The sequence below is a fragment of the Terrapene carolina genome, unplaced genomic scaffold, assembly GCF_002925995.2.
Source record: "Terrapene carolina triunguis isolate 2854851 unplaced genomic scaffold, T_m_triunguis-2.0 Scaffold84, whole genome shotgun sequence".
Classification (NCBI taxonomy): domain Eukaryota; kingdom Metazoa; phylum Chordata; order Testudines; family Emydidae; genus Terrapene; species Terrapene triunguis.
This window is the reverse complement of record NW_020664435.1, coordinates 17,180,092-17,206,732: the sequence shown is the minus strand read 5'-3', so window position 1 is coordinate 17,206,732 and position 26,641 is coordinate 17,180,092. Positions and strand designations below refer to the sequence as shown.

Sequence of the window (26,641 nt, the reverse complement as noted above, 5' to 3'; positions counted from 1 at the left end):
CGGGGGGGGGGGGGGGTAGAGGGCTCTGTGCTCTCGCTTCCAGGCACCGCACACACACACCCCCACAGCTCCCCTTGGCCGGGAACGGGGAACCGCGACCAATGGGAGCTTTGGGGGAGGTACCTGGAGGAGCAGCAAGAGCAGCACATGGCGCTGTTTTCCCCCGCCCCCGGGACTCCGGCTGCTTCTTGGAGTGGAGCGGGGCCAGGGCAGGCAGGGAGCCTGCCCTGGCCACGGTGTGCGGCGCTGCCACCTCAGAGCCACTCTAGATAAGCGGTGCCGGGCCGGAGCCCGCACTCCGCACCCCAACCCCTGTCCGGAGCCCTCTGCCACATCTCACACACCTCTCCTGCACCCCACACCCCAACTCCCTGCCCTAAAACCACTGCTGCACCCTGCACCACAACCCCCTGCCGCACCCCTCATGCACCCCACACCCCAATTCCCTGCCCTGAGCCCCCTGCCGACCTCCTGCACCTCAACTCCCTGCCCTGAGCCCCTTGCACCCCGTGGGGGCAGGGAAGGGGCAGAGCTGGGGTGAGGACTTCAGGGAAGGGGTTGGAATGAGGGCAGGGAAGAGGCGGGGCCTCATGGAAGGGGTGGAGTGGGGGCGGGGCCAGGGGCAGCAAGGGGTGGGTGTCAGTGATGTGGCCCTCGGGCCAATGCACTAGTCCTCATGCGGCCCTCGTGGTCATTTGAGTTTGAGACCCCTGCCTTAGAGCCTCCAAAGAAAGAAAATGCAGATTTTAGATCTATCTGTGGTACCAATGGTTTTGCTGGAGAGAAACCATGGCTGGGTGATAGAATGGGGGACAGACTCCTCCCGTTAGCTGCATCTCCTGGTGCATCTTAGGAAGGATCTGATGGCAATGGAGATTAGGGATCAGGGAGATCAAAAATGTCATCAGGTGTAATGTAAGTCTCTGCTCTCCCTGGAGTGCAAGGGGTCCTGTCCGCCCAAACCAATGGAGCTGTAGTATTTATAGTTCAGTTTGTACCACAGTGAGGCAAGGCAGAGGCGGTACTATCACTGCTTGAGGCTCCTAATGGTTGCTTTTTGTCAGTGCCATAAGTTACTGGTGTTTAGGCTTAGTGGCTATCGGACGCACAGTTGTCTCTAGAGTGTGGTCTGGTACCAACGGAGCCCTGGATTTGTGGACTTTCTTGTCATGACCCTGAGACTTAGAATGTCCCAAGTCAAGGGTGGACAAACTTTTTGGCCTGAAGGCCACACCAGGATAAAGAAATTATATGGTGGGCCATGAATGCTCCCTAAATTGGGGGTAGGGATGCAGGAGGGGGTGAGGACTCTGGCTGGGGGTGCGGGCTCTGGGGTGGGGCCAGAAATGAGTTCAGGGTGTGGGAGGGGGCTCCGAGTTGGGGTGCGGGAAGGGCGAGGGCTCTGGGGTGGGACTGGGGACAAGGGGCTTGGGGTGCAGAAGGGGGCTCCAGGTTGGGACCAATGGGTTTAGAGGGCAGGAGGGGGATCAGGAATGGGGCAAGGAGGGGTGAGGGCTCTGGGGTGGGGCTGGGGATGAAGGGCTTGGGGTACAAGAGGGGGCTCTGGGCTGGAATCGAGGGGTTCAGAGGGTGGGAAGGGAATCAGGGCTGTGGCAGGGGATTGGGTCACTGGGGGGGGGGCTCAGGGGTGCAGGCTCTGGGCAGCACTTACCGCAAGCAGCTCCTGGAAGCACTTCCCCCCTCCAGCTCCGAGGCACGGCCAGGCAGCTCTGCGCGCTGCCCCGTCCGCAGGTGCCACTCCTGCAGCTCCCAATGGTCGGGAACCGTGGCCAATGGGAGCTACGGGGGCGGGGCTTGCGGACAGGGCAGTGCGCAGGGCTGCCTGGCCACACCTCTGCATACTTCGTAGGAACCAGAGGGGGTCATGCTGGCTGCCTCCTGGGAGTCGAGCAGAGTGGGGCAAGCCTCCAACCCTGCTCCCCGGCTGGAGCGGGGCAAACCCCGACCCTGCTTCCCGGCGGGAGCTGAGGGCTGGATGAAATGGTCTGATGGGTCGGATGTGGCCCGCGGGCCATAGTTTGCCCACCCCGTTCTAAGTCTTCATGGGCTGAACAGGAAGACTTGCTTGACTTGGGCAGGGCTGGATCCAACTTCTCTGAAGTGGACTTAGAGGAGGATTTGCTCTCATGTTTATAAGAACACTCCCTGCTTTCCCAACAAGACTCAAACAGGGAGATTCCCTGGCTGCTAAGTCAGACTTCGTGGCAGAAGGTGCATTCTTTGCTGAGCAAGGTCAACATACAGGGGGCTCCCCCAGCCTGGGTCTGACTGCAGCCTCATTGTTTTCTCCATTATGTACTTCTGAAGATGAAATTTCAGACCCTCACAAATACAATTGGGAAAAGAGTGGCAGATACTGTAGCTTGCCATGACGTGAGCCTCCCCGAGGCAGTATTGATGGTTGTCACTGACTGAGAAGCGGCACAGATTTTGAAGCCCAGCATTCTGGGCATAGTCCAGTAATCCTAATTGGAGGTGAGAATGGGACAGTGTTCCCTGGTACAGGGAATCTATGTAACTATAAAACTTAAACTATAGAATAAAATGCTAAACTATTTTCTATATATTTGCATATTGAAGAATTAAGGAAGACAAAGTTCTGGACACTGGAGGTTCTGACCCAGGCCATGCAGTGGTAAGGAGGAACTAGAGCAGGGGTCAGTCCATTCTGCCCTTTATCTCCTTGATTGGAGACACAAAGAAAGGGAGGACACGTGCACAGATCAACCGTCACTGCTTTCAAGAATTCTCCAACTCCAAGCATGTACAGCGCATACATGGCCACAATGGAATATACATAGGGACCAGCACTCGGAAGAACAAGCATGGCTGTAAACCCATGAGAGCAAGACAGCACTGCAATGATGTGAAGTTGTGAGTGACTTTTCCACCTGCTACAGGTCTTACCTGCAAAGCAATCAGGCTGCTATATGACAGAGTGACTTATTTCAGCCTTTGATCCACTCTTACTTAGTGTTCTCCAACTGAAATTAATTTGGTATCTGCGCTTATACTGTACTCACCTGTTACCCTTGCTCAGGTGGAAGGCAGTTCAACCATTTGATATGTTTAAGAGAGGCAAATGATGGTTGGGGCATCCTAGCATAATTTTATTTTAAATACAATCAGAATCATTCCATTCATCGGAAAAGTTGCCCAAAAAGGCATTTCTATCTAGAACAAATTAGTAACCTGCGATTATGGGTGTCATATGGTTATTTTTTCTTGTGTGTATTTATTATTAGGTCGAATTCTGATCACAATGAAATGATGCAAAACTTCCACTAACTTTAATGGAAGGCCCTTAATAAGTTTCTTTACTCACATGGTTGTATGACTTTTCTTTTGGCAGAGAGAAGGGGAGGAGGGGAAAAAAGGAACCATTTGACCAACATGTTTATTAGAGAGACAAGGTGGAAGAGAATATCTTTTATTGGATCAACTTCTGTTGGTGAGAGAGACAAGCTTTCAAGCCGCACAGGGCTCTGTGTGGCTCGAAAGCCTCTCTCTCTCTCTCTCTCTCTCTCTCTCTCTCTCTCACCAAAAGAAGCTGGCTCAATAAAAGATATTACCTCACCCACCTTGTCCCTCTAATATCCTGGGACCGACATGACTACAATTACACTGCATACCAACTATTTATTAAAATTCTGAGTAAAATGGTGCATGCCAGTTAAGTATTTCAGTAATATTTCCTCCTACAAGGCAAAGCCCACTACAAATTGACAAATGGGATGGAAGTTTTCATACTCAGTACCTTGAACTGAGCCTCCGGAGGTCCGGTGATGATAACCATTCTGAGCTTGGCATCTGGTCCTTCAGCAGGAGCTATCTGCAACACAAAGTACAGATTAACACAGCTGCTTGGTTTTGACAGGTGCCTAACTGCAAGGTAAGTTTAAGGAAGAACTTTTCCCTGCCAGTAAAACTGTTCCATTCTGCCACGAGTGCAAAATAATTCATTACACCAGCAGCATTAAACTTTGGTCATGCTAGGTTTTTTTGTTTTTTTTTAAAATGAATGTACTGGTTATCGGAAAAAAATGGCTAAGTCACAAGCAAACTTACCACTGAAAAATCATGAGAATGAAACAAAGGGATAGCCACTCAAAAAGATCTGTAGCCCATGGTAAAATCTCCTAGGCAGTGTGTACGTAGTATAAAGAGAGAGCTTTCCAGGGAAGGACATTGTTGAACAACCAAGATTTTTAACTTTACTCGCTACCATCAAACAAGTCCTAACAAGAAAGAGAAAGGAGAATATTTTCCTAACAAACTCTGCCCATCAGCAAGACTTTTCCCTTGGGGATCAGGATAAGGAAGCGCCAACCTATCTAGCTGGTACTATCCAAACATTCCTCCAGATTGTGAGATACACAGATGTTTTTGTCTCCTGGAAAAAAAATTAAGCTCCACTAGGGCTGAGCCACAGAAGCCTACAGGCTCTTCAATAGTTCATTTCATCATAAAATAAGATTTCTGTGGGTGTTGTTCTCAGACTCCAATAGCATTAAATAATTTAACCCAGCCTCTGACATTGTGGATGAATCCTTTGTTTATCACAACTGACATTTCCATTGCTGCAGCTAGTATTACATAGCCAGTGTTGAACAAGTAATGTATTAAACATTACAGGACTTCGTCTTTGCCAACAGCCAAGGGACATTTTTCATCTGTAACAGCTGTGGTTTAATTCAGACAAATTACTAGTCATGATGTATCACTTTTACATAACTGTGTGTAACAAGGCGATGACTCACTGCTGTGGCGCCTCCTGCTGGTTGTCCAGGGAATTAGCTCTCCAGGCTCCGGAGCACCCTCTGCAGGCCGGTGTCTCGTCTGCCACTGGCCCCGTGTCCTTCCCAGACCCCGGTGCCCTTTACCCAGGGGCTCTGCCCACCGCAGTACCCCCTCATTCTGGGTTTCCCCTCCCCGGGGAACCCCCAACCCCCACCTTGCCTCAGTCTTTGGCTACTGCCAGTCACCATCTAGCCCCCACTAACTGGGGCGGACTGCAGTATAATTGCCACTCGTCATCGGCAAGGAGGGTCTGGACCTGCTGCCTCTGCCTACCCTTGGGCTGCCCCCCACAACCCTAGTACCTTTTCTGGCCTTTAGCAAGGCCTGCAGCCTGGGGGTTTTCCAGGCCAGAGCTCCCCAGCTCCTTTGGACTTTCGCCAGCCCTGCTCCAGTCTAGGTACCCTGCTCAGCTCCCAGAAGCCAGGTCCATCCCTCTCAACATTCAGAGAGAGACTCTTTTGGCTTCTGGCCCCAGCCCTCTTATAAGGGCCAGTTGGGCCCTGATTAAGCTGGCCACAGCTGTGGTCCGCTACCCACTCAGCTTCCCCAGCCGTTCTTAATCCCTCTGACCCTGCTGCAGTCCTCTCCAGGGCTGCTTTCACCCTTCCAGGACTGGAGTGGGGTGATCATCACCCCGCTACACTGTGGTTAACATAAGAACAGCCATACTGGGTCAGACCAAAGGTCCATCTAGCCCAGTATCCTGTCTTTCAACAGTGGCCAATGCCAGGTGCCCCAGAGGGAATGAACAGAACAGGGAATCAAGTGATCCATCACCAGTTGCCCATTCCCAGCTTCTGGCAAATAGAGGCTAGGGACACCATCCTGGCCCATCCTGGCTAATAGCCATTGATATACCTATACTCCATGAAGTTATCTAGTTCTTTTGTGAATCCTTTTATAGTCCTGGCCTTCACAACATGCTCTGGCAAAGAGTTCCACAGGTTTACTGTGCATTGTGTGAAAAAATCCTTTTTTGTTTCTAGGCTGCCTATTAATTTCATATGGTGGCGCCTAGTTCTTGTGTTATGAGAAGAAGTAAATAACACGTCCTTATTTATTTTCTTCACACCAGTCATGATTTTATAGACTTCTATCATATCCCTCCTTAATCGTCTCCGTTCCAAGCTGAAAAGTCCCAATCTTATTAATCTCTCCTCATATGGCAGCTGTTCCATACCCCTAATCATTTTTGTTGCCCTTTTCTGAACCTTTTCTAATTCCAATATAGTTAGTAAAAATTTGGTGAACAATCATTCACATTATATCCTACACTGAGAATACAACACACACTAGCTATTTACTTTGCACATCAATTCCTGTAATCTAATTAGCTATTTTATAACTACATATAACTGCAGCACGTTTATTAAGCTACCAAAATAGGAAATGCGCCAACAGCAGGAAGTCAGACCAAATTCTTGCACTTTCATAAAATGTTTAAATAGTACCAAATTTCAAGGCACCTTTGCAGTTAGTTTACTGAACACGGCTTGAGAAGATAATTTCTGTCCATATTAGATTGACATGTTTGAGATTGTTTCACTTCATGCAGTCACCTTACATTTCATTTGTACACAGACTCCAATATTTCATACCAAGGTACCCTTTTTGCCACTAACTCCCGTATTAAATGTTGGAAAAGTATTTTCTATAAAGTCTGTTTCATTTCTGTATTTTTTATTATTATTTTAATGCTACAATTTTTTTTTTTTTTTTTTTTTTTTTACAAGGTTGCAGGTCAGAAGGGAAGAGTCTAAGATTTAGACTCCAAATCTTAGACTCTTTCCTTTTCATCTGTATACCTGGAGACAAACAGCATTGGGGGCTAGAAAATAACACTCACTATTAACATTAACATTACAGTGCCTGCAGGGGGCACATTCAAAAGCCTCTGTTATTTTTGTCTTTCTTATCCTTGAAATGTGTAAACTAGAGATCTATATACACAAATGTTTTCTCTGAAGTTTTAATTTAAAATTTCACAGCATCTATAAAAAACAGACTAATCCCTATACATTCCCTCCAACAGCAACATGTACATTTAATATATTCTTGAAATCCCATTTTATGGCTGAATATTTTTATTGGATCTACAAACTTCAGCACTGCACAAAAGTAGATTTCATACTGATTCAAACATTTACATGCACACCATCCTGTACACACCTCAAACAGATCCAGACAGCCATAGACAGAGGGATATCCTAATTCTTGCATACAAAAAAATCAGATTTCTAGTTTGGCCATCTAAAAATTACTCAAGTGTTCCTTAAACTCTTAGGTAAGATTGAACACATTGTTTCATAATTCTGAACATATTACTTTGCTCAAATATTAGAACAAAGATTTTTAAGGGATCCATATGTTAAAAATACAGAATGTTATTAATCAGAAGTTTTAAGTGGGGCAATAAATTGAGCCCATTGTTATGGTGTGTGTTTATTTTTACCAAATAAAGAAAATCTGGGCTCCAGCTAAACGGGACTAAATCGGGCGGACCGGATGATCTTCATCCGAGAATATTGAAGGAACTGGCGCGAGAAATTGCAAGCCCCTTGGCGACAATTTTTAATGAATCTGTAAACTTGGGGGTGGTACCGTTGGACTGGAGAATAGCTAATGTGGTTCCTATTTTCAAGAAGGGGAAAAAAAGTGACCCGGGTAACTACAGGCCTGTTAGCTTAACTTCTGTAGTATGCAAGGTCTTGGAAAAAAATCTTGAAGGAGAAAGTAGTTAAGGACCTTGAGGTGAATGGCAATTGGGACAAATTACAACATGGGTTTACGAAAGGCAGGTCGTGCCAAACCAACCTGATCTCCTTCTTTGAGAAAGTAACAGACCTTCTAGATAAAGGAAATGCGGTGGATCTAATATACCTCGATTTTAGTAAAGCATTTGATACGGTACTGCATGAGGAATTATTGGTTAAATTGGAAAAGATGGGGATCGATAGGAAAATCCAGAGGTGGATAAGGAACTGGTTAAAGGGGAGACTGCAGCGGGTAGTACTGAAGGGTGAACTGTCAGATTGGAGGGAGGTCACCAGTGGGGTTCCTCAAGGTTCAGTTTTGGGTCCGATTTTATTTAATCTATTCATTACTGACCTCGGAACCAAATGTAGAAGTGGGCTGATAAAGTTTGCGGATGACACAAAGTTGGGAGGTATTGCCAACTCAGAGAAGGATCGGAATATTCTGCAGGGAGACTTGGATGACCTTGTAAATTGGAGTAATAATAATAGGATGAGATTTAATAGCGAGAAGTGTAAGGTGATGCATTTAGGGATGACTAATAGGAATTTCAGTTATAAGCTAGGGACGCATAGGTTAGAAGTGACGGAGGAGGAGAAGGACCTCGGAGTCCTGGTTGATCGCAGGATGACTATGAGTAGGCAATGTGACGTGGCTGTGAAAAAAGCTAATGCGATCTTGGGATGCATAAGGCGAGGTATTTCTAGTAGGGACAGGGAGGTGCTGCTTCCGTTATACAAGGCGCTGGTGAGACCTCACTTGGAGTACTGTGTGCAGTTCTGGTCTCCTATGTTTAAAAAGGATGAACTCAAACTGGAGCGGGTACAGAGAAGGGCCACTAGGATGATCCGAGGAATGGAAAACCTGTCCTATGAAAGGAGACTCGAGGAGCTTGGTTTGTTTAGCCTAACCAAAAGAAGGCTGAGGGGGGATATGATTGCTCTCTTTAAATATATCAAGGGGATAAATACTAGGGAGGGAGAGGAATTATTTCAGCTCAGTGCTAATGTGGACACGAGAACGAATGGATATAAACTGGCCGTGGGGAAATTTAGGCTTGAAATTAGACGAAGGTTCCTAACCGTCAGAGGGGTGAAATTTTGGAACAGCCTTCCGAGGGAAACGGTGGGGGCGAAAGACCTGTCTGGCTTCAAGATTAGGCTAGATAAGTTTATGGAGGGAATGGTTTGATGGGATAACGTGTCATTAATCAATTAGGCAATAATGGCCATCACTGGTAAAATGAGGGTCTGGCTAGAGAATCTTGCCTGTATGCTCGGGGTTCTGCTGATCGCCATATTTGGGGTCGGGAAGGAATTTTCCTCCAGGGTAGATTGGCAGTAGCCCTGGAGGTTTTTCGCCTTCCTCCGCAGCATAGGGCAGGGGTCGCAAGCTGGAAGATTCTCCGCAACTTGAAGTCTTTAGATCACGATCTGGAGACTTCAACAGCAGAGTTAAGGGAAAGTGGGGGGGGGGTCAACATTTATGGCCTGCATCATGCGGGAGGTCAGACTAGATGACCATATTGGTCCCTTCTGACCTTAAAGTCTATGAGTCTATGAGTCTATGTCATAACCAAGATTTACATGCAGCATGATTTCTGGATAATTTTTAAAAATATGCAAATTTTCACCTTCTGGTGCAAGCCTCTCTTGCTTCTGAAAATTTAGTGACCTCCCCACTCTTACCTGACTCCTGCTCCCCAGCTCAGGAATGCTCAGTCCCTGCTCTTCCAAAATCTGATGCCTGTTTAAAGAGCACTGCAGGACCCTATCTCTGGATGTGTCTCGACCCAATGACTGCATGCACACAACCTCACAGATTCCACAGTTGCCTGACCCCCACATCCCTAGTTGCTGGGAAAGTGGTAACAAGTAAATTGAGAACAAGAGAATAACATTTGGTTGATTTATGAGACAGAATGAGAATTTGTGGCAAGTGAAGAGCAGGAATCCAGCTGCAACCAATCTGCACTTTAAAACAGATATACTACCAAAAGTTTGGTCAAAACCTCATCTCTACACAAGCCAAGAATATTGGCTATATGCAGCGGAGAACTGCAGGGATCCTTCCATCAAAGCTGCAACTCTGTGGCTGAAGTAGCCGCCACTAACGCGGTGACACACAGAAATGGGATGGGGAAAACCGCCAGAGTAATAATGGATCCACCAGCTCATCTCTCCATGCACTGTGAAATGGGGCCTACATGAGTCCCTCTAGAGCTGTACTCAAGCAGGAGTTCCATAACTCCTACACTGTCTCCTCAAACTTTGCAGTAGGTCTTCCGCATTCAGGGCCCTCTGGGTCCAGAGAGAGAGAGCAGGGTCGTCAGAATTACCTTTGGACAAGAAACTTCTTACAATAAAGGATGAAGCTAGAATGGAGGTCTGTAAAGTACTCACTGGCATCTATGCTTGTCAACAGAGATTGGAGAGGCAACATTTTTACACAAGGAAACAAAACCACCATGGTCAACATGAGAAATATAAATTATTCCTTATTAGAGCATTTCACTTTGCTGTGTGAGAAAAACTAGCGACTCCTTGCTAATTGTGATCGGCTTCACTTCTAATATTGCTCTACAAAAGCACATTACAACATAGAGCCCAGATCGCCCTCCTTCTGGATACATTTTATAATGCATTGAATCAAACTAACTGGCTTTATAGACAAACTCACTTAATGTCCCACATCAACCCCTTTGTTTTTCTCTCTCGGGTCTTCCCAGGGGGGCGGGGGGGAGAGAGAGAGAAGGGGCTTGAGGGTACCCCACAGGAAGGAATTCCCAAGTGCGCCTTTCTGGTTTTAAAGGGTTTTTCTGAATTTGGGTGATGGCAGCATCTACGCATCCAAGGTCAGAGAGAAGCTGTAACCTTGGGAGTTTAATATAAGCCTGGAGTGGCCAGTATTAATTTTTAGAATCCTTGTGGGCCCCCACCTTCTGCACTTAAAGTGCCAGAGTGGGGTATCAGCCCTGACAGCCTCCGTGTCAGCACTGGTGGGAGCACAAATAGCACCAGCACATTAATTGACAGAGCTGCATTGATGCCAACCCTACAGGTGGGCACAGGTGAGCCAGGATTGTCTTGACTGAACTAAGTCAAGCTTTATCCCTGGATTAGTTCCTCTGGTACATGTTCAGGGTCAGCATTTGTGCAGCTATATTCACAGATTGCTGAACTGGGGCTATCCCCCGAGTGCAGACAAGGATCCAGCAGCTTCTGGTTCTTTTAGCCATCATGTCAGTTAAACGTGGTGATAAATAATGGGCTCAGCCACAGGAGCCTAGCGTACACAGCACGGATTTTCCAACAATCAGTACTTCAGAGTGGAGCCACCAGAGCTTAATATCTCAGACTGATCCTTTTTGGGCATCCAGAGACAAAGCACAGTAGTTAAAGGTTTTCCTGACTTATTTGTTATTAAAAGAGAAAATTCAGAAGTACTGTTTTTTGCCTTAACAATGTGGCAAGGAAGCCTTGAACACATCATTAAGACTTGGCTAAAGGCTTTTTCTAAGTTGAGACCACCAAGGTAGCTTTCTTTATAGCTTATATTTCAGACCTCAAGAGAGGTTTGAAAACATGATTCTAATTATGTTATCTCTCTGGGTATTTAAAGCTTAATTTATAAACAAATATACCATTTATCACATAACTCAATGTGAGGAGTGCGGGGAGAGAGAGAATACAGATTCACTGGAATGTTACTTGTGAAAACTTGCTGGAAGCATCACATGGAATAGACAGAAATCTCGTCAAGTTAATAGTACCTTAATAGATGCGCCTGCAAAACGAGAAAGTTGTTTGATGTGCTGTCCCTGCTTGCCAATAATGGCTCCTACCGCCAAGGCTGGGATGAACAGATGAACAGTTTCAGACTCGGGCTGTTGCTGTGGAGAAGGAGGAAAGAAATAATATGCCATGAATGTTTTTGAACATTATGAATCAGGCTGACAGGAAAGAGGTATGGAGCACACATGCATGGAAATGAGAGAGAAATCTTTGATCCCCTGTTAAATTTAAATGTTTAATGACGATCATGAAATCCAACTGTATATGAAAGAACAATTCAAGCCTAAGATGATTCTTTCAGTCTTAAAAAAAAAAAGTTGTGATTTTAACATTTCCACTTTAAGACCATAATTGAGAGATTTTTAAAAGGGATGTTTCATTTTTGGCTATCAACTCTACCTTGGTGTTTTTCCAGTTTATGACTGGGCAGATTAGACTGTTGCAAGTGTGCAAAACTAAATGGACTGAAGGTTAAATAAGTGAACTATTTCTAGATTTCCCTTTTGTTTAATTTTGAAGGTAAATTACACTGACCTTGACACATAAATTGCATAACGAGCCTTAGAGTTACATATATTTTACAGCTTCCTTTGTGTAGGAGTGATCTGGAATGATACATAACCAACTTTAAAACTGCCACTGAGCCCTCATGTGTAAGATTATATAACAGTTGTAGTCTTGGCAGCAGTCCCAAAACAGTAAATTAAATGCAAGATTAAGAGTTTCTAAATTAAATGCAAGGTTAAGAGTTTCTGAAATCGCAAGGACCATCCCATCTCACCACAGGATATCAGACATCAGCAACACATCTCGAAGAACAACCGTTACAAAAGGTAGGTAACCGTTTTTTCTTCAAGTGCTTGCTCATGTCGATTCCATTCTAGGTGACTCACAAGCAGTGCCAATGGAGGTAGGCTTGGAGTTCATGGTCTTGCAGCACTGCTCTGCCAAAGCCAGCGTCGTCTTGAGCTTGCTGGGTAAGCGCATAATGAGAGACGAATGTGTGGACAAACGACCAGGTAGCAGCCCTACAGATCTCTTGGATTGATACCTGTGCCAGGAAGGCTGCGGACAATGCTTGTGCCCTAGTCGAGTGTGCCGTCACGATCGCCGGCGGAGACACCTCCGCCAGCTCATAACAGTAGTGGATGCAGGCTGTAATCCAGGATGAAATCCTCCTGGCTGACACTGGGCGACCTTTCATTCTGTCTGTCACCGCAATGAACAACTCAGATGACTTACAGAACAGCTTTGTTCTATCTAAATAGAAGGCCAGTGCCCTCCTGACATCCAGGGTGTGTAGCCTGCGCTCCTCATCTGACGTATGAGGCTTTGGAAAGAAGATGGGTAAGTATATGTCCTAGCCAGTATGAAACTACGAAATGACCTTGGGCAGAAACGGTGGGTGCGGCTCTGAAGTGAGTGCCCTGATCTCGGACACTCTGTGGGCCGACATTACCGCAACCAGAAACAAAACCGCAACCAGAAGAGAAGCAGGAGAGAACAGGAAGCTGGCAGCTTTATGAGCCTCGACAGCATAAGATTCAGGTCCCAGGGAGGGAAGGAATCCCAGACGTGTGGGTAAAAATGCTCCAGACCTTTCAAAAATTGGGTTGTCACGTCATGAGTGAAGATCGAACTGCCTTGGAACGGATGGTGGAAAACTGAGATAGCAGCCAGGTGGACCTTAATCGATGAAAGGGACAAACCTTGGAATTTGAAGTGTAGCAGGTAATCCAGGATCTCCTGCAGTGAGCCCTGCTCTGCTCAGATACACTGTTCCGAGGCCCAGCACATGAACCTTTTCCATTTGGCCAGGTAAGTCGTTCTCATGGAGGGTTTCCTGCTACCCAGCAAGACCTGCTGAACATGGGCTGAGCATTCCCATTCGTCCACATTTAGTCATGCAGTAGCCATGCTGTCAAGTGCAACGCCTCCAAGTTTGGGTGCAGAAGGCTGTCGTGGTTCTGGGACAGCAGGTCCAGCCAGAGGGGAAGCTGCAGCGGGGCAGCTACCGAAAGGTTCAGCAACGTGCCGAACCAGTGCTGGTGAGGTTACGTGGGGACTATTAGGATAATCTTCACCCTGTCTTGCTTGATCTTCACAAGGACCCTGTGAATTAACGGCACTGGGAAGGCGTACATCAACCCCCCCCCCCCCCGACCACAGGAGTAGAAAGCTGTCTGATGGGGGTGCCTGTCCATCCCCCAGAACAAACAGAACACATGGCATTTCCTGTTCTGCCAGGATGCGAACAGGTCCAGCTGGGGTGTCCCCCACCTCTGGAAGATTACGCTGACCGCCTCCGGATGGAGCGACTACTCGTGGCGAGACGAGAAGGTCCTGTTGAGGTGATCTGCTAATATGTTCTTGGTTCCGGGCAGGTGCATGGCTACCAGACGAATGGCATGCCACACACAAAAATCCCAAAGGCTGAGAGTTTCTTGGCAAAGGACCGACAACCTAGCTCCGCCCGGCCTGTTGATGTAATACATTGCGGCAGTGTTGTCTGTCAGGATCTGCACCACCTTGCCCTTCAGGTGGGGCAAGAAAGCCTGGCAGGCCAGACAAACTGCTCTGAGCTCCCTGTTGTTGATATGGAGGGCCAGATTGTCCTGCAACTAGTGGCCCTGGTTGCTTAGCTCGCCCAGGTGGGCTCCCCTGCACAGCTCTGAAACATCGGAGACCAGGGTCAGCAACGGGGATGGGGCTGAGAAGGGAACTCCCTCAAACACCGACCCAGGGTCCACCCACCAATTCAGGGACTCCCAGATATGCTCTGGCACCCTGACTATCTGGTCTAGGTCATGCCTGTTCGAGATGTAGACCAAAGTCAGCCATGCTTGCAGAGGCCGAAGATGGAGCCGGGCATGACTGACCATGTATGTGCATGCGGCCAGGCGGCCCAAAAAACTGAGACAGATGAGAGCCATGGTCTGAAAACGCGCTTTCGGAAGAAAGGCTCTGGCTCATGTGGGGTCGAGAATTGCCCCAATGAACTCTATTCATTGCACCAGCCTTAAGGTGGATTTTTTCTCATTTATTAACAGGCCCAGGTTGCAGAAGGTGGAACGCACCAGATCAAGGCTCCTCTGCACTTGTTCCCGAGACCTGCCTTTGATGAGCCAGTCATCGAGATACGGGAAGACCTGGACCCCCTCAATGTCTCATGTAAGCAGCCACTGGCGCCATACATTTTGGGAACACCCTTGGGGCCAATGAGAGGCCAAAGGGCAGTGCCATGAATCGAAAAAGGCGTCTGCCCACTATTAAATGGAGGAAACGCCTGTGACCTTGGAATATAGAGATATGGAAATAAGTGTCCTTCAAGTCGAGGGTGGCATACCAGTCTCCCGGATCCAGGAAGGGGATGATGGAAGCCAGGGAGACCATGTGAAACTTCAACTTTCTGAAAGACTCGTTGAGGCGACGCAGGTCCAGAATGGGTCTGAAGCCCCCTTTTGCTTTCGGGATTAGGAAGTAGCGGGAATAGAATCCCTTTCCTTTCATGTCCCAAGGAACCTCCTCCACGGCCCCCAGATGCAGGAGGTCCTCGACCTCTTGAACGAGAAGTTGCTTGTGAGATGGGTCCCTGAAGAGGGATTGGAGGGGGGAGCGAGGGGGGAAGGAAATGGGTCGGAGGGGCGGCTAAAAATTGCACGGTATAGCCCTGAGATACTATGTCCAGCACCCAGCAGTCCGAGGTGACCTGTGACCAGGCCGAATGGTGGGGACGAGGACGGTCGAGGAAAGAACAAGGTGGATCCTGGGAGCTGACTGGGGCGTTGCTCTCGAGCACACATTCAAAATGGGCGCTACTAGCCCCCAGGATGCTTTGCCGGGCTGGGCTGCGCGGGTGAGCAGGAGGAGGAAGGGTGGTAACGACTAAAGCTCGTGTCTCTATCCCTTCTCCTTGAAGACCCTGGACGAGGCTGCCAAGGCCTTGGCAATGGGGCGTCTGGAACTGCATCTTTGCAGACTGCAGCATATGCAAACCCCACGAGCGAAGGTGGCCTGGGTGTCCTTTTAACCCATGCAGCCTCACATCCATCTGCTCTGCAAAGTCCATTCCCATCAAATGGGAGGTCCTGGATCAAGGTCTGTGTCTCTTGGGATAGGCCGGCGGTCTGAAGCCAAGAGCTGCGCCTCATGACTTCTGCCAAAGTGACCACCCTAGCCGCTGAGTATGTTGCGTCCCATGCCATTTGGAGAGAGCAGCTCGCTGCCACGGTACCCTCCTCCACCAGGATGCCAAATTCCTGAGCCAAACCTTGAGGGAGGGACTCCTTGAACTTACGGAGGAAGTTCATAAGTTAAAGTTATACCTGACCAAAAGTGCCTGGTGGTTCACCCCCCAGAATTGCAGGCTGGCTGTTAAATACATTTTTGTCCCGAAAAGGTACAGTCTCTTGGCCTTTTTGTTTTTGGGAGTTGAACTGGCCTGCCCCTGCTTCTCCTTGTTGGCCACAGAGACAACCAGTGAGCCCGGATGTGGGTGGGTATAAAGGTACTCAAACCCCTTGGCCAGGACGAAGTACTTCTTTTCAGCCCTTTTTGGAGGTAGAAGGGATGGATGACGGGGTTTGCCAGAGGGCCTTAATTTTCACGACCCTGTCATGCAATGGTACTGCAACACGGGTGGGGTAGAGGTAGAGAACACACTGAACAAGATGTCCACCTGCTCGGCCATCTCCTCCACCTCTAGGCCCAAGTTCTCAGCCACCTGTCGAAGCAGGGCCTGGTGTTCCTTAAAATCGTCTGGCAGGCTGGCTCTTGATGATCCCACGACTGCCTCGTCTGGGGAGGACGATGACGACTGTACTGGGGTGGAGGGGGGGAGGCGCTCCGGGGCATCAACCCCCATGGGAGAGTGGGGATTTTGGAGTGGGCTCCTCTACCCCGACCTAAGAGCATGCTTCATGCACCAAGCCCGAGGCCGTCACCTGTTTCTCCGAGGTGCCGGCAGTTGAGCGCTGTGAAGGGGGCATCATCATCACCAGCACTGGCCGTGCTGCCAAGGCAGCAGCATGGATGTTGACATGGCCTCAGGTGCCCAATCGTGCTGGTGGAGTATCGGCAAGGGGCTAAATTGCCCTGCCATGCTGGAGGAATCCCCTACCGGTGACCATGTCGGGGCCATTGCCGCCTGTGTCTGCCTGCTAACTGTTGCTGCTGGAGACCAGTGCTTGGAGGAGGATCAGTGCCGGGGCTGGAGGGGACCAGTATCACAACAGGGAGCACTCCCACAGGGCAGGCGACGGAGATCTGCGCCAAGAGGATGACCAGCCGGAGGGTGAACAGTGTTGGTGGTACACAGACCAGCGCCTCACCCAGGTGATCCGTGTCAAGATGGCAGGAACTGCGAATGTGGTGAGGGTGAGCCCAAGCGGGCCTGGGCTGCGACACTGGAGATCTGTGATGTGGAGATGGAGAGCACTGCTTTGGCTCAGGGGATCAGCAGTGCTCCACTGCCCCTGGGGGGTCTTAGCAGCTGGCTTGCCCTCATGGGGAGCCTTTGCCGCCTCCTGCGGCATGCGTGGTGCCAGCGGCACAGGTGGAAGCCTCTGCTCTCTCAGCACCAGGGAAACTTGGGAAGGCATCAATGTCGCCATAAATTTGGGTCCCCTACCACTCCTGGGAGTCGGTGGTGGATCTTTTAAGGGGCTATGGGTCCACGTGACTCTGGAGTGGCGAGGCAGCCTGAACTGGGTCATTTGCCCAATGCCCCATGGCCTTTCTTGTCCAGTACCGGGGAGCCGTGCTTCTTAGTTTTCTTTCTGGGCACTGGTGATGGGGAGCAGTGCCGGGAGGAGCTTGGTGCCGGGGACCGAGACAGTAAGAGTCAAATCTTGGTGGGACGGCTCGGAAGCCGGACGGAAGGCAGCCTCCACAAGGAGAGTCCTCAAACGAATATTCGGCTCTTTCTGAGTCCCGGGGCAAACATTTTTTACAGATAGGACACTTGTCCTTCACATGTGATGCCCCCAAGCACTTAAGGCAGCTGCTGTGGGGATGACTTACAGGCATAGGCCTGTTACAGTCCACGCAGGGCTTAAACCCCAGAGACTGGGGCATGCCGTACCTGGGGCGAAGTCCCCACTGGGACTTTAACTTCTAGCTACAATTAATTACTTGACACTAACAACTGTAAACAACTATTTACAAGGCCCTAAGGCTCAAAGTCAGAACAGACTAAACCGATAGTCCTTGCTATGCAAGGAAAGGCGCTCCGACTAACCACCATGGGTGCTAAGAACGAACAGAGGGCGTAGGGCCAGCGGTGCATGATATATTGATGCATGAGCGCGGCACTCAAGGGGGCACCACAGCCAACCCTACGGATACTACTAAGGAAAAATCTCTGACGACCACACACGTGGGCATGTGCACACTTAGAATTGAATCAACATGAGCAAGCACTCGAAGAAGAACATACTTGTTTCACGTTTTTCTTTTCCATTGTTGATAAAACACAAGCCAACTATAATCTGGGGGTGGAAAGGAGACATCTTCTAGGCACAGCTCCAAGGACCAGGTAAAGAGTATAAAAATAGACATATTTAGAATGAAAATAAACTCTGCCAGTTGTTTCCAATAACTATGACACATAACTTGACATGTTTTTCTTCACAGGCACATGGGCAACTGGAATTTTAAACCGCTTATTTCAAATTAAATCAGCAGTAACATAACTACATGTTAAATCACTTACAGGAAACAGAACTCCTTCTTTCATTATCACATCAGATCCCATGAAAAACCTCATGGTAATGCCACTCACTCATCATTCAGAAGCAGTATCAATTTGTTGAAATAAATCAGCATTTTTAGTCCTATTCCTGTAAAGCAGTGGTTCTCAACCTACCCAGACTACTGTACCCCTTTCAGGAGTCTGATTTGTCTTGTATATCCCTGAGTTTCATCTCACTTAAAAACTACTTGCTTACAAAAACAGATATAAAAATACAAAAGTGTCAAAGCACACTACCGAAAAATTGCTTACTTTCTCATTTTACCATAGAATTATAAAATAAATCAATTGGAATATAAATATTGTACTTACATTTCAGTGTATAGTATATAGAGCACTATAAACAAGTCATTGTCTGTATGAAATTGTAGTTTTTACTGACTTCGCTAGTTTTTTTATGTAGCCTGTTGTAAAACTATGCAAATATCTAGGTGAGTTAATGTACCCCCTGGAAGAGCTCTGCATACCCCTGGTTGAGAACCACTGCTATAAAAGTACTACATGAAATGGACTCAGTTTAGTAGCAATCCTTCCTTTCCAACCCAAATGGCACACCTCTTGTCCTCACTCTGTTTCATCTCAACTACTGCCTTCTCCAATTTTCTGGTCTCTCTGAATACCAACCTGGCCCCACTCCAATCCATCCAAAATGTCACTGCCAAAATAATCTCTCCCACGAGTTAAGTTGTTTCAACAACTCGCCCCCAGCACTCCTTTGAGTGATTTCATTGGCTCTGCACTGTGCTTCGAATCAAACGCAAACTTCTTGATGTTGCTTTAAAGGCCCTCCATCATGCATGCAGCCCTTACTTACATCTTCGACCTGATCTCCTAAGCATTTCCCTCACCCTCCCTGCCTTGCCAGTGACACCAACTTCATTCCCTTCTTTAATAAGTATTTCCATGGCCTCCTTGTCACGTTGCCCCATGTTTGCAACATTGTTCCTTCTCAAACATGTTTGCCAAACTATTCTCTGCTAAATCCAATTCACTACTAAAACCTCACTTCTGTCATCTCACTTATAAGTGAAGAATGGGCAACAAAACAAAAGAAAGGTAAATGAATGATCACGATAACTACATGCCTTACTGAGTAACAGTGTCGTATGTCACTCTAGTCCTGCCTCTCCTCCCTCCCTATTCATATCTGTTTACAACCCTCACTCATCTCATGTTAAATTTAGATTGCAAACTTTTCAAAGCAGGGACCAGTTTACTAGTTTTCTGAGGTGCCCTAGAATTTATATGGATGCTTGATGAATAATAATAGAATCTAGGGGAGGAGAAAGGGAGAAGTCTAATGAGTGATGTTCTAATTTATCAGTGTTTTTCAAATTCTACTCTGCAGTTATATAAAAGACATCTTACCATCAGGTATCGTATTTGAGAGAAGCATTTCCATTTAATTTCTTCTAACCGGCCATTTTAGTCTACAACAAATAAATTAAGTTGTTGCTGGGTGGGGAGGGTTGTTTTGTTTGTTTTAAGCACAGATGTCAAAATGATGAGGGTTTTCTTGCTCCCCTGGCAAGGTCTGACCGTAGTGCAGACAAGACAGGGGAACATCAGATTCAAATTGAATTTTTACTACTTCCCCACACCAAATATCCTTGTATTGATTGGAAGACTGTCCTCCACTGAAAATGCATGAGCACATAGCGTGATGACTAAGCCACCCAACATCATTACCTGTGCAAATTACTGGAATTCCTGGACAATCTTTCAAATTAGGCATTTAATCATCATTCAGTTTCCTCAGTGCCATGCCACTTAGTCATGCTGTTTTTCAGGAACCTCTAGCCTGGAGATGGCATCACAATTAAATTCCTAGTCTTACAAATACACCATGAGAACTAAATTCAGTGAAATCATTCTCCACTGCGTGCAGTCTAAGATTCAGTGTTCCCTCCCTTCTTAACTAAAAGGCCAGAATAGCTTTAGCATAGGTTCTGGCCTACTACAATGCCCCCAATCCTCCAGAGTCCTGCACCAAAAATGGGGGGTGGGGGGGAGGAGAAATCTTACTATTTCTAAGGTAAAAAACCAAGCCAAAAAATCCCCTGAGACATCTTTATGTATTTATATGAAAAGAACAGAAAGAGTTCAATAGTTTCCTTTGCAGCTCACCTTTCAAAGAGGGAGCCATTCCCAGCTTTAGTAGAAAGAGATTCTCAAGACCACAAAGATTGTGTTTTTAGGCAAGTTTACAGCACTTCTAATCGCAGAAGGATCATTGCATAGCATGCACATGTACACGCACTGGGAAGTCATGGCTCCACAGGGCTCCGAAGCTCTTCAGCAGGAGCTAGTTAGCTACTCTTCCACACCAGACCTCCAGGGGATATAGCTACCAAAAAAGAACCTTCTCCATCCAAGCATCTTTGGGGTAGGCAGCAAGGAGTGGCTCAGCATACTGGAGCCACTGCTGAACTTCAAGGCCCACTAATCGCTGCACAGATGGAAAGGTTTCTGGGCCCTGGTAGGCTGCTTGTGTCTCAGACTCAGACTTTAAGGTCAGAAGGGACCATCATGATCATCTAGTCCAGAGGTTCCTAAACTTTTCTTACTGTGTACCGCCTTCCAGCTCCCCCAGCCACCCACGTACCCCCTTCCAACTCCCCCAGCTGCCCACGTACCCCCTTCCAACTCCCCCAGCCGCCCACGTACCCCTACCCTTCTCATCACTGATACTTCGCGTCTTCTTCTGAACACTACCCGTCTTTAGCCATCTGCCCATATTTCACTGTTACGTATAGATATAGTTACAGTGTGATGTACAATAATGGAAATAAAAAAAACCTGACTCAGTTCTGAGCTCACTTAGATTGGACAATTACTGGGCAACTGAACCCACACTGTACGGTGCTTGGAGGTGAGAGCTCTGTATGTCAGTGTCTCTGTGTTCTCACTGGCACATCTTGAAGTAAATTAACTACTGTATTTTATGTAACAAATTCCCACAGAGTTTTAAACCTTCATCTGAATAGCCTATTGTGAAAATGCGATAAATAATAAATAAATAAAACCATCCATTACACAATTTCTCCTGCATACCCCCTCCTCCCCCCGAGATGTCTCACATACCCCCATGGGTACACATTCCACAGTTTGGGAATCCCTGATCTAGTCTGACCTCCTGCACACTGCAGGCCACAGAACCTCACTCACCTACTCCTGTAATAGACCCATCAACTCTGGCTGAGTTACTGAAGTCCTCAAATCATGATTTCAAGACTTCAAGTTACAGAGAATCCACCATTTACACTAGTTTAAACCTGCAAGTGACCCATGCCACAGAGGAGGGTGAAAAACCCTCAAGGTCTCTGCCAATCTGACCCGAGGGAAAATTCCTTCCCAACCCCAAATATGGCAATCAGTTAGACCCACAGAATGTGGGCAAGACCCAGCAGCCAGACACCTTGGAAAGAATTCCCTGTAGTAACTCAGAGCTCTCCCCATCTAGTGTCCCATCACCAGCCGTTGGAAATAATTGCTGCTAGCAGTCACAGATCTGTTAAATACCATTGTAGGCAGTCTCATCATACCATCTCCTCCATTAACTTATCAGGTTGTCTTGAAGCCAATTAGGTTTTTTTTTTGCCCCTACTACTCCCCTTGGAAGGCTGTTCCAGAACTTCACTCCCCTGATTGTTAGAAATCTTCATCTAATTTCAAGCCTAAACTTGTTGATGGCCAGTTAATATCCATTTGTTCTTGTGTCCACACTGGCGCTTAACCTTAATAACTCCTCTCCCTCCCTGGTATTTATCCCTTTGATGTATTTCTAGAGAGCAATTATATCTCCCATCAGCCCTCTTTTGGTTAGGCAAACAAGACAAGCTCTTTGAGTCTCCTCTCATAAGATAGGTTTTCCATTCCTCAGATCATCCTAGCAGCCCTTCTCTCCACCTGCTCCAGCTTGAGTTCATCTTTCTTAAACACGGGAGACCAGAAATTGCACACACTATTCCAGATAAGGTCTCACCAGTGCCTTATATAATGGTACTAATACTTCCCTGTCTCTACTGGAAATGCCTTGCCTGATGCAACCCAGGACTGCATTAGTCTTTTTCACATCTGCATCACACTGACAGCTCATAGTCATCCTATGATCAACCAATATACCCAGGTCCTCCTCCTCCTCTGTCACTTCCAACTGATACGTCCCCAATTTATAGCAAAAATTCTTGTTTTTAGTCCCAAAATGCAATTCTTGTTGTCTAGGCCTTGCCATACACCAAGCCACAGATCACTTTAAGGAGAACAGATGTGCTCATGAGACAGAAGAATTGGACTCCTCAGCCACTTAAAAACTCACCAATGAACCCCTTTGGCAGACATCATCCTAGCATCGAGGGATAGCTGAAGACGACTGGTCTACCAATTTCCCACCTCCACAGAAATATGGATAGGAAGAGGGGTAGTCACCACCTCCCCTAAAAATCTAGTAGGAGTAGTAGTGAACCGCCCCCATGAAGACCTCAAAAGTGAGAAGGCTCTAGGAAGTGTAGAACTGGGGACCAGGCAAGAAGGAAACTGGAGAAGACATTGTGAGAATAGAGAAGGGGGGGGGGGGAAACAAAAGCCACAAGGACTGGTCAGATTCCCTGCAAATATAAGAGAGCAGGACATGGTTCTGATTTGGAATTTTGTCAGATTTGTATATATATAAAATGCAGTTTCATTTCCTCCCTCCTCTTCCAAATGTGCTGCATCAATTATCTGCTGCTGAGGTTACTGAGCTGAGGCTCAGCTGTCACAACTTTCTCAGTCACATGTAGAGTTCCAGCAGCCACCCATCTTTGATTAGGAAGCATGAAGTGTTTTTTGCCATTTCTGTTCCTTTTACTAACTTCAGCATTTCAGCGTTACTCACAACCTTGTTGTGAAACCTCCCAGAGATATTGGTATGAAGAATTTTTATTTACCAACTTCTCATGGGCTCATATCTCCTCCCAATACTGGTGCAGTCTATTACAACATTCGGGTTACAATTTATATATCTTTTAAGACCCAATCCTGCAAATATTGAAGTATATGGTATTTTTGCCATACTGCCATGGGTAAGGAATTGGACCTTCTCTGCGTTCTACCTCTGTTACGTATCTCCAATATATGGTTTATTTACCCTACATGTGCTGGAGCACAGTTATCTTAGGATGAGGCATCTATTTCAAAATCACCAGGTCACGTTACTCACTCCCAACCAAGGTCAGTTTTTAGTTGTGAGGGAAATAGTTCAAAACTATTTTAAGTCTGCCTGAAACAATCCCATCCAATGCGTTTGGCTCCAACCTAGCATACTATTTTTAAAAAATATACAGAGCAAATCCACTTAATGGAACAGAATCTGTGTGCAATAGGCACTATATTAAAAAGCTCTTCTCTGCCATTTCCCCTCCCCCACAATCACAATCACCTCCACTAAGGCAAAGCAGATTTATATTTTTCAACATAAGTGACTCACTTGGTCTTCAGAATGCTCTAAACTTCATCAGAAACTGATGAACTGTTTTATTCAACCCCTACCAGACCCAAAATCAAAATTTAAACCACACTTTTTCAACCCGCTTTGAAGAATTACACTGGCCTACAGCTATAGTAAATGCTTTTATTTATTTAGTAATAAAAGTTTGCAGGAAGGGGAAAGTAACATTAAGCCTAGTATCCTGGAAGACATTCCAGTAAGAGTCAATGCATTAATACAAAATAAGCTTCTGACATTGGTCAAAAAAGTCTGAGTTTATTTCCCCCCCCTCCCCCATACCAACATTTAATGTTAAAGCCTTCATTGGAAACAAGAGGCTCATTAAGAAAAGCTTATTTAAGATTTTGCTATACAGGCCCAATGTGCCATACACTGAGTTTTATAACCTCCTTGTAAATACCTCCTGGGTCACCACTTACTATATTAGATAAAGTGATGCAGCCAATGGAGACTAACAAGCTAGAACCCAAGTCAGCTGTTCCCCAGCATTCTAGTTTATAAATGATTTATACTTTATCCTCCAATTCTAAAATCATCTGCTAGTATTCTGTAATTTCAGGGTAAGGATCAAAGGCATAAAGCTGATTTCAATGCTGAATGCCGTCAAGAAAAAAATTTAAGTAAGAATGCTGCTCACCTCTAACTTCAACTGCAGAGAAGCCCCACCCTGGAGACAAATTCTTAGTGTCCATCCCTGCCTGATAGGAGAGTCCAGGAGATGGGGGGGGGAATAGAAATCTTAGTGGCACTCAGATGTCCCCAAAGCTTGGTAGTGTTCCTACTGGAGTTAAGTTGAAGTACATTCCAGCATGGCACTGGGCTCTCCTAGATGAGATGTCCTTTGAGACTTCAATGCCTATAAAGACAAACCTCCCACCACACTGACCCACATATTCCATGTCTGAGATCACCACATGGATGAAAACAGCTGGCTCACTCTTAACCCATGTAATATAGAAGTAATGCTTTTAGGACCAGGGAAACACTCAAGGAGTTAATTGGGACATGAACTTTGTCCTCCATTGAGAGAAGCTACTCTCCAATCACTAAGGTGGTACAGAGTCTGTGTGTTTTATGGATGACCCATGGGTTCTGGACACACAGGGAACACACCAAAGATTAGAAATGCTTTTTTCCCCACAATCTAGTTGGCCAAGTTATTGCAATCCATCCAGCCAATGAGCACACAATTCACCTCCAGGTTAGACTATTGTAACTTAACACCTGGCACTGAAAGACACATTGAGACCTACTCGAATACTATACAGCAGCCAGTTTTAAGAAAAGGGGCAAATCACATCAGTGTTCTACTCACTCCACTGCCTCAGTTTGACTCCAGATCTTGGCCCTAAGCTTTAAAGCCATTAATGGACAAGAGCCTGATTATCTTAAGAAGCATCCTCTATTGCTGCAAACCACCAAAAGACTTGTACCCATCAGGAATGCTGTTAATAGAGCCCAAGGTGTAAATCTCAGAAGCAGAGGAGGAATAGTCACAGAATCATAGAAACATAGAGTTAGACCCCCCCATGCTGAGGCAGGGCTGAATAAACCTAGACCATCCCTGACAGGTGTTTGTCTAACCTGTTCTTAACCTCCAATGATGGGAATTCCACACCTCCTTTGGTAACCTATCCCAGTACTTATAACCACCCTTCAAGCTGGACAATTTTTCCTAATATCTAACCTAAATCTTCCTTGCTGCAGATTACTTCTTGCCCTACCTTTAGTGGATATAGAGAATGACTGATCATTATCCTCTTGAGAGGGGCCCTGAAGTCCCCTCTCAGTCTTCTTTTCTGAATATCAGACATGCACAGTTTTTTTAAACCTTTCCTCATAGGTCAGGTTTTCTAAACCAGTGGTTCTCAACCAGGGGTCAGGGGCTGAGAGCAGGTTTCAGGGGATCCTCCAATCAGGACCAGTGTTAGACTCGCTGGGGCCCATGGCAGAAAGTCTAAGCCCTGGGCCCCGCCACCTGGGGCTGAAGCAGAAGCCTGAGCAACTTAGCTTCACGGGGTGCCCTGTGGTGTGGGGCCCCAGGCAAGTGCCCTGTTTGCTACCCCCTAATGCCGACCCTGACTTTTATATGCAGAAAACAGTTGTTGCGGCACATATGGGCCTGGAGTTTTTGGGGGGGCCTCAAAGAAAAGTGTTGAGAACCCGTTTTAAACCTTTTATCATTTTTGTTGCTCTTCGCTGGACTCTCTCTGCATATTTCCTAGAGTGTGGCATCCAGAACTGGATACAATACTCCGGCTGAGGCCTCACCAATGCCGAATAGAATGGAACAACTGCCTTGTGTCATACATACAACACTCCTGTTAATACCCAGAATGATATTTGCTTTATTTGCAACTGTATCAAATAGTTGGTTCATATTCAATATGTGATCCACTATACCCTCCAGATTCTTTTCAGTAGTACCACTGCCTAGCTAGTTAATCCCCATTTTATAGTTGTGCATTTGATTTTTACTTCATAAGTGTAGCAACTTGCATTTGTCTTTACTGAACTTCATCTTGTTGATTTCAGGCCAAGGCTTTGTCTACACTACAGACCTTACAGTGGTACAGCTGTATGGCTGCAGCTGTGCTGCTGTAAGGTCTCCCGGGTAGCCGTTCTATGCCGGCTCTCTCGCCGGCATAATTAACCCGCCCTTAACAAGCGGTGGTAGCTTTGTCAGCAGGAGACCAACTCCTGCTGACATAGCGTTGTCCACACTGGGGCTTTTGTCGGTCGGAGAGAGTGGGAGGAGAGGAGAGGAAGAACGGGTGTTTTTTCACACCCCTGACTGACAAAAGTGCTAGTGTAGCCAAAGCCCAATTCTACAGTTTTTCAAAGTCCTTTTGAATTCCAGTAGCATCCTCCACAGTGTTTGCAACTCCACCCAGCTTGGTGTCATCCACAAATTTTATAAGCATACTCTCTACTCCACAATTTAAGTCATTAATAAAAATATTGAATACAGCAGAACCTCAGTTACAAACACCTTGGGAATGGAGGTTGTTGGTAACTCTGAAATATTCATAA

At 46.7% G+C, this 26,641-nt stretch overlaps 1 protein-coding gene across 1 annotated transcript in view; it reads right to left on the bottom strand.

Annotated features, from left to right (window-relative positions):
• IGF2BP3 (insulin like growth factor 2 mRNA binding protein 3) overlaps positions 1-26,641 on the bottom strand; it is a 177,169-nt gene that overhangs the window by 10,663 nt on the left and 139,865 nt on the right. Inside the window, exons 12-13 of the mRNA XM_024223253.2 lie at positions 11,348-11,467; positions 3,779-3,853 (exon numbers count right to left, since the gene is read on the bottom strand). Of these exons, the coding sequence (XP_024079021.1) occupies positions 3,779-3,853; positions 11,348-11,467 (195 nt within the window). The remainder of the gene's footprint in view (positions 1-3,778; positions 3,854-11,347; positions 11,468-26,641) is intronic.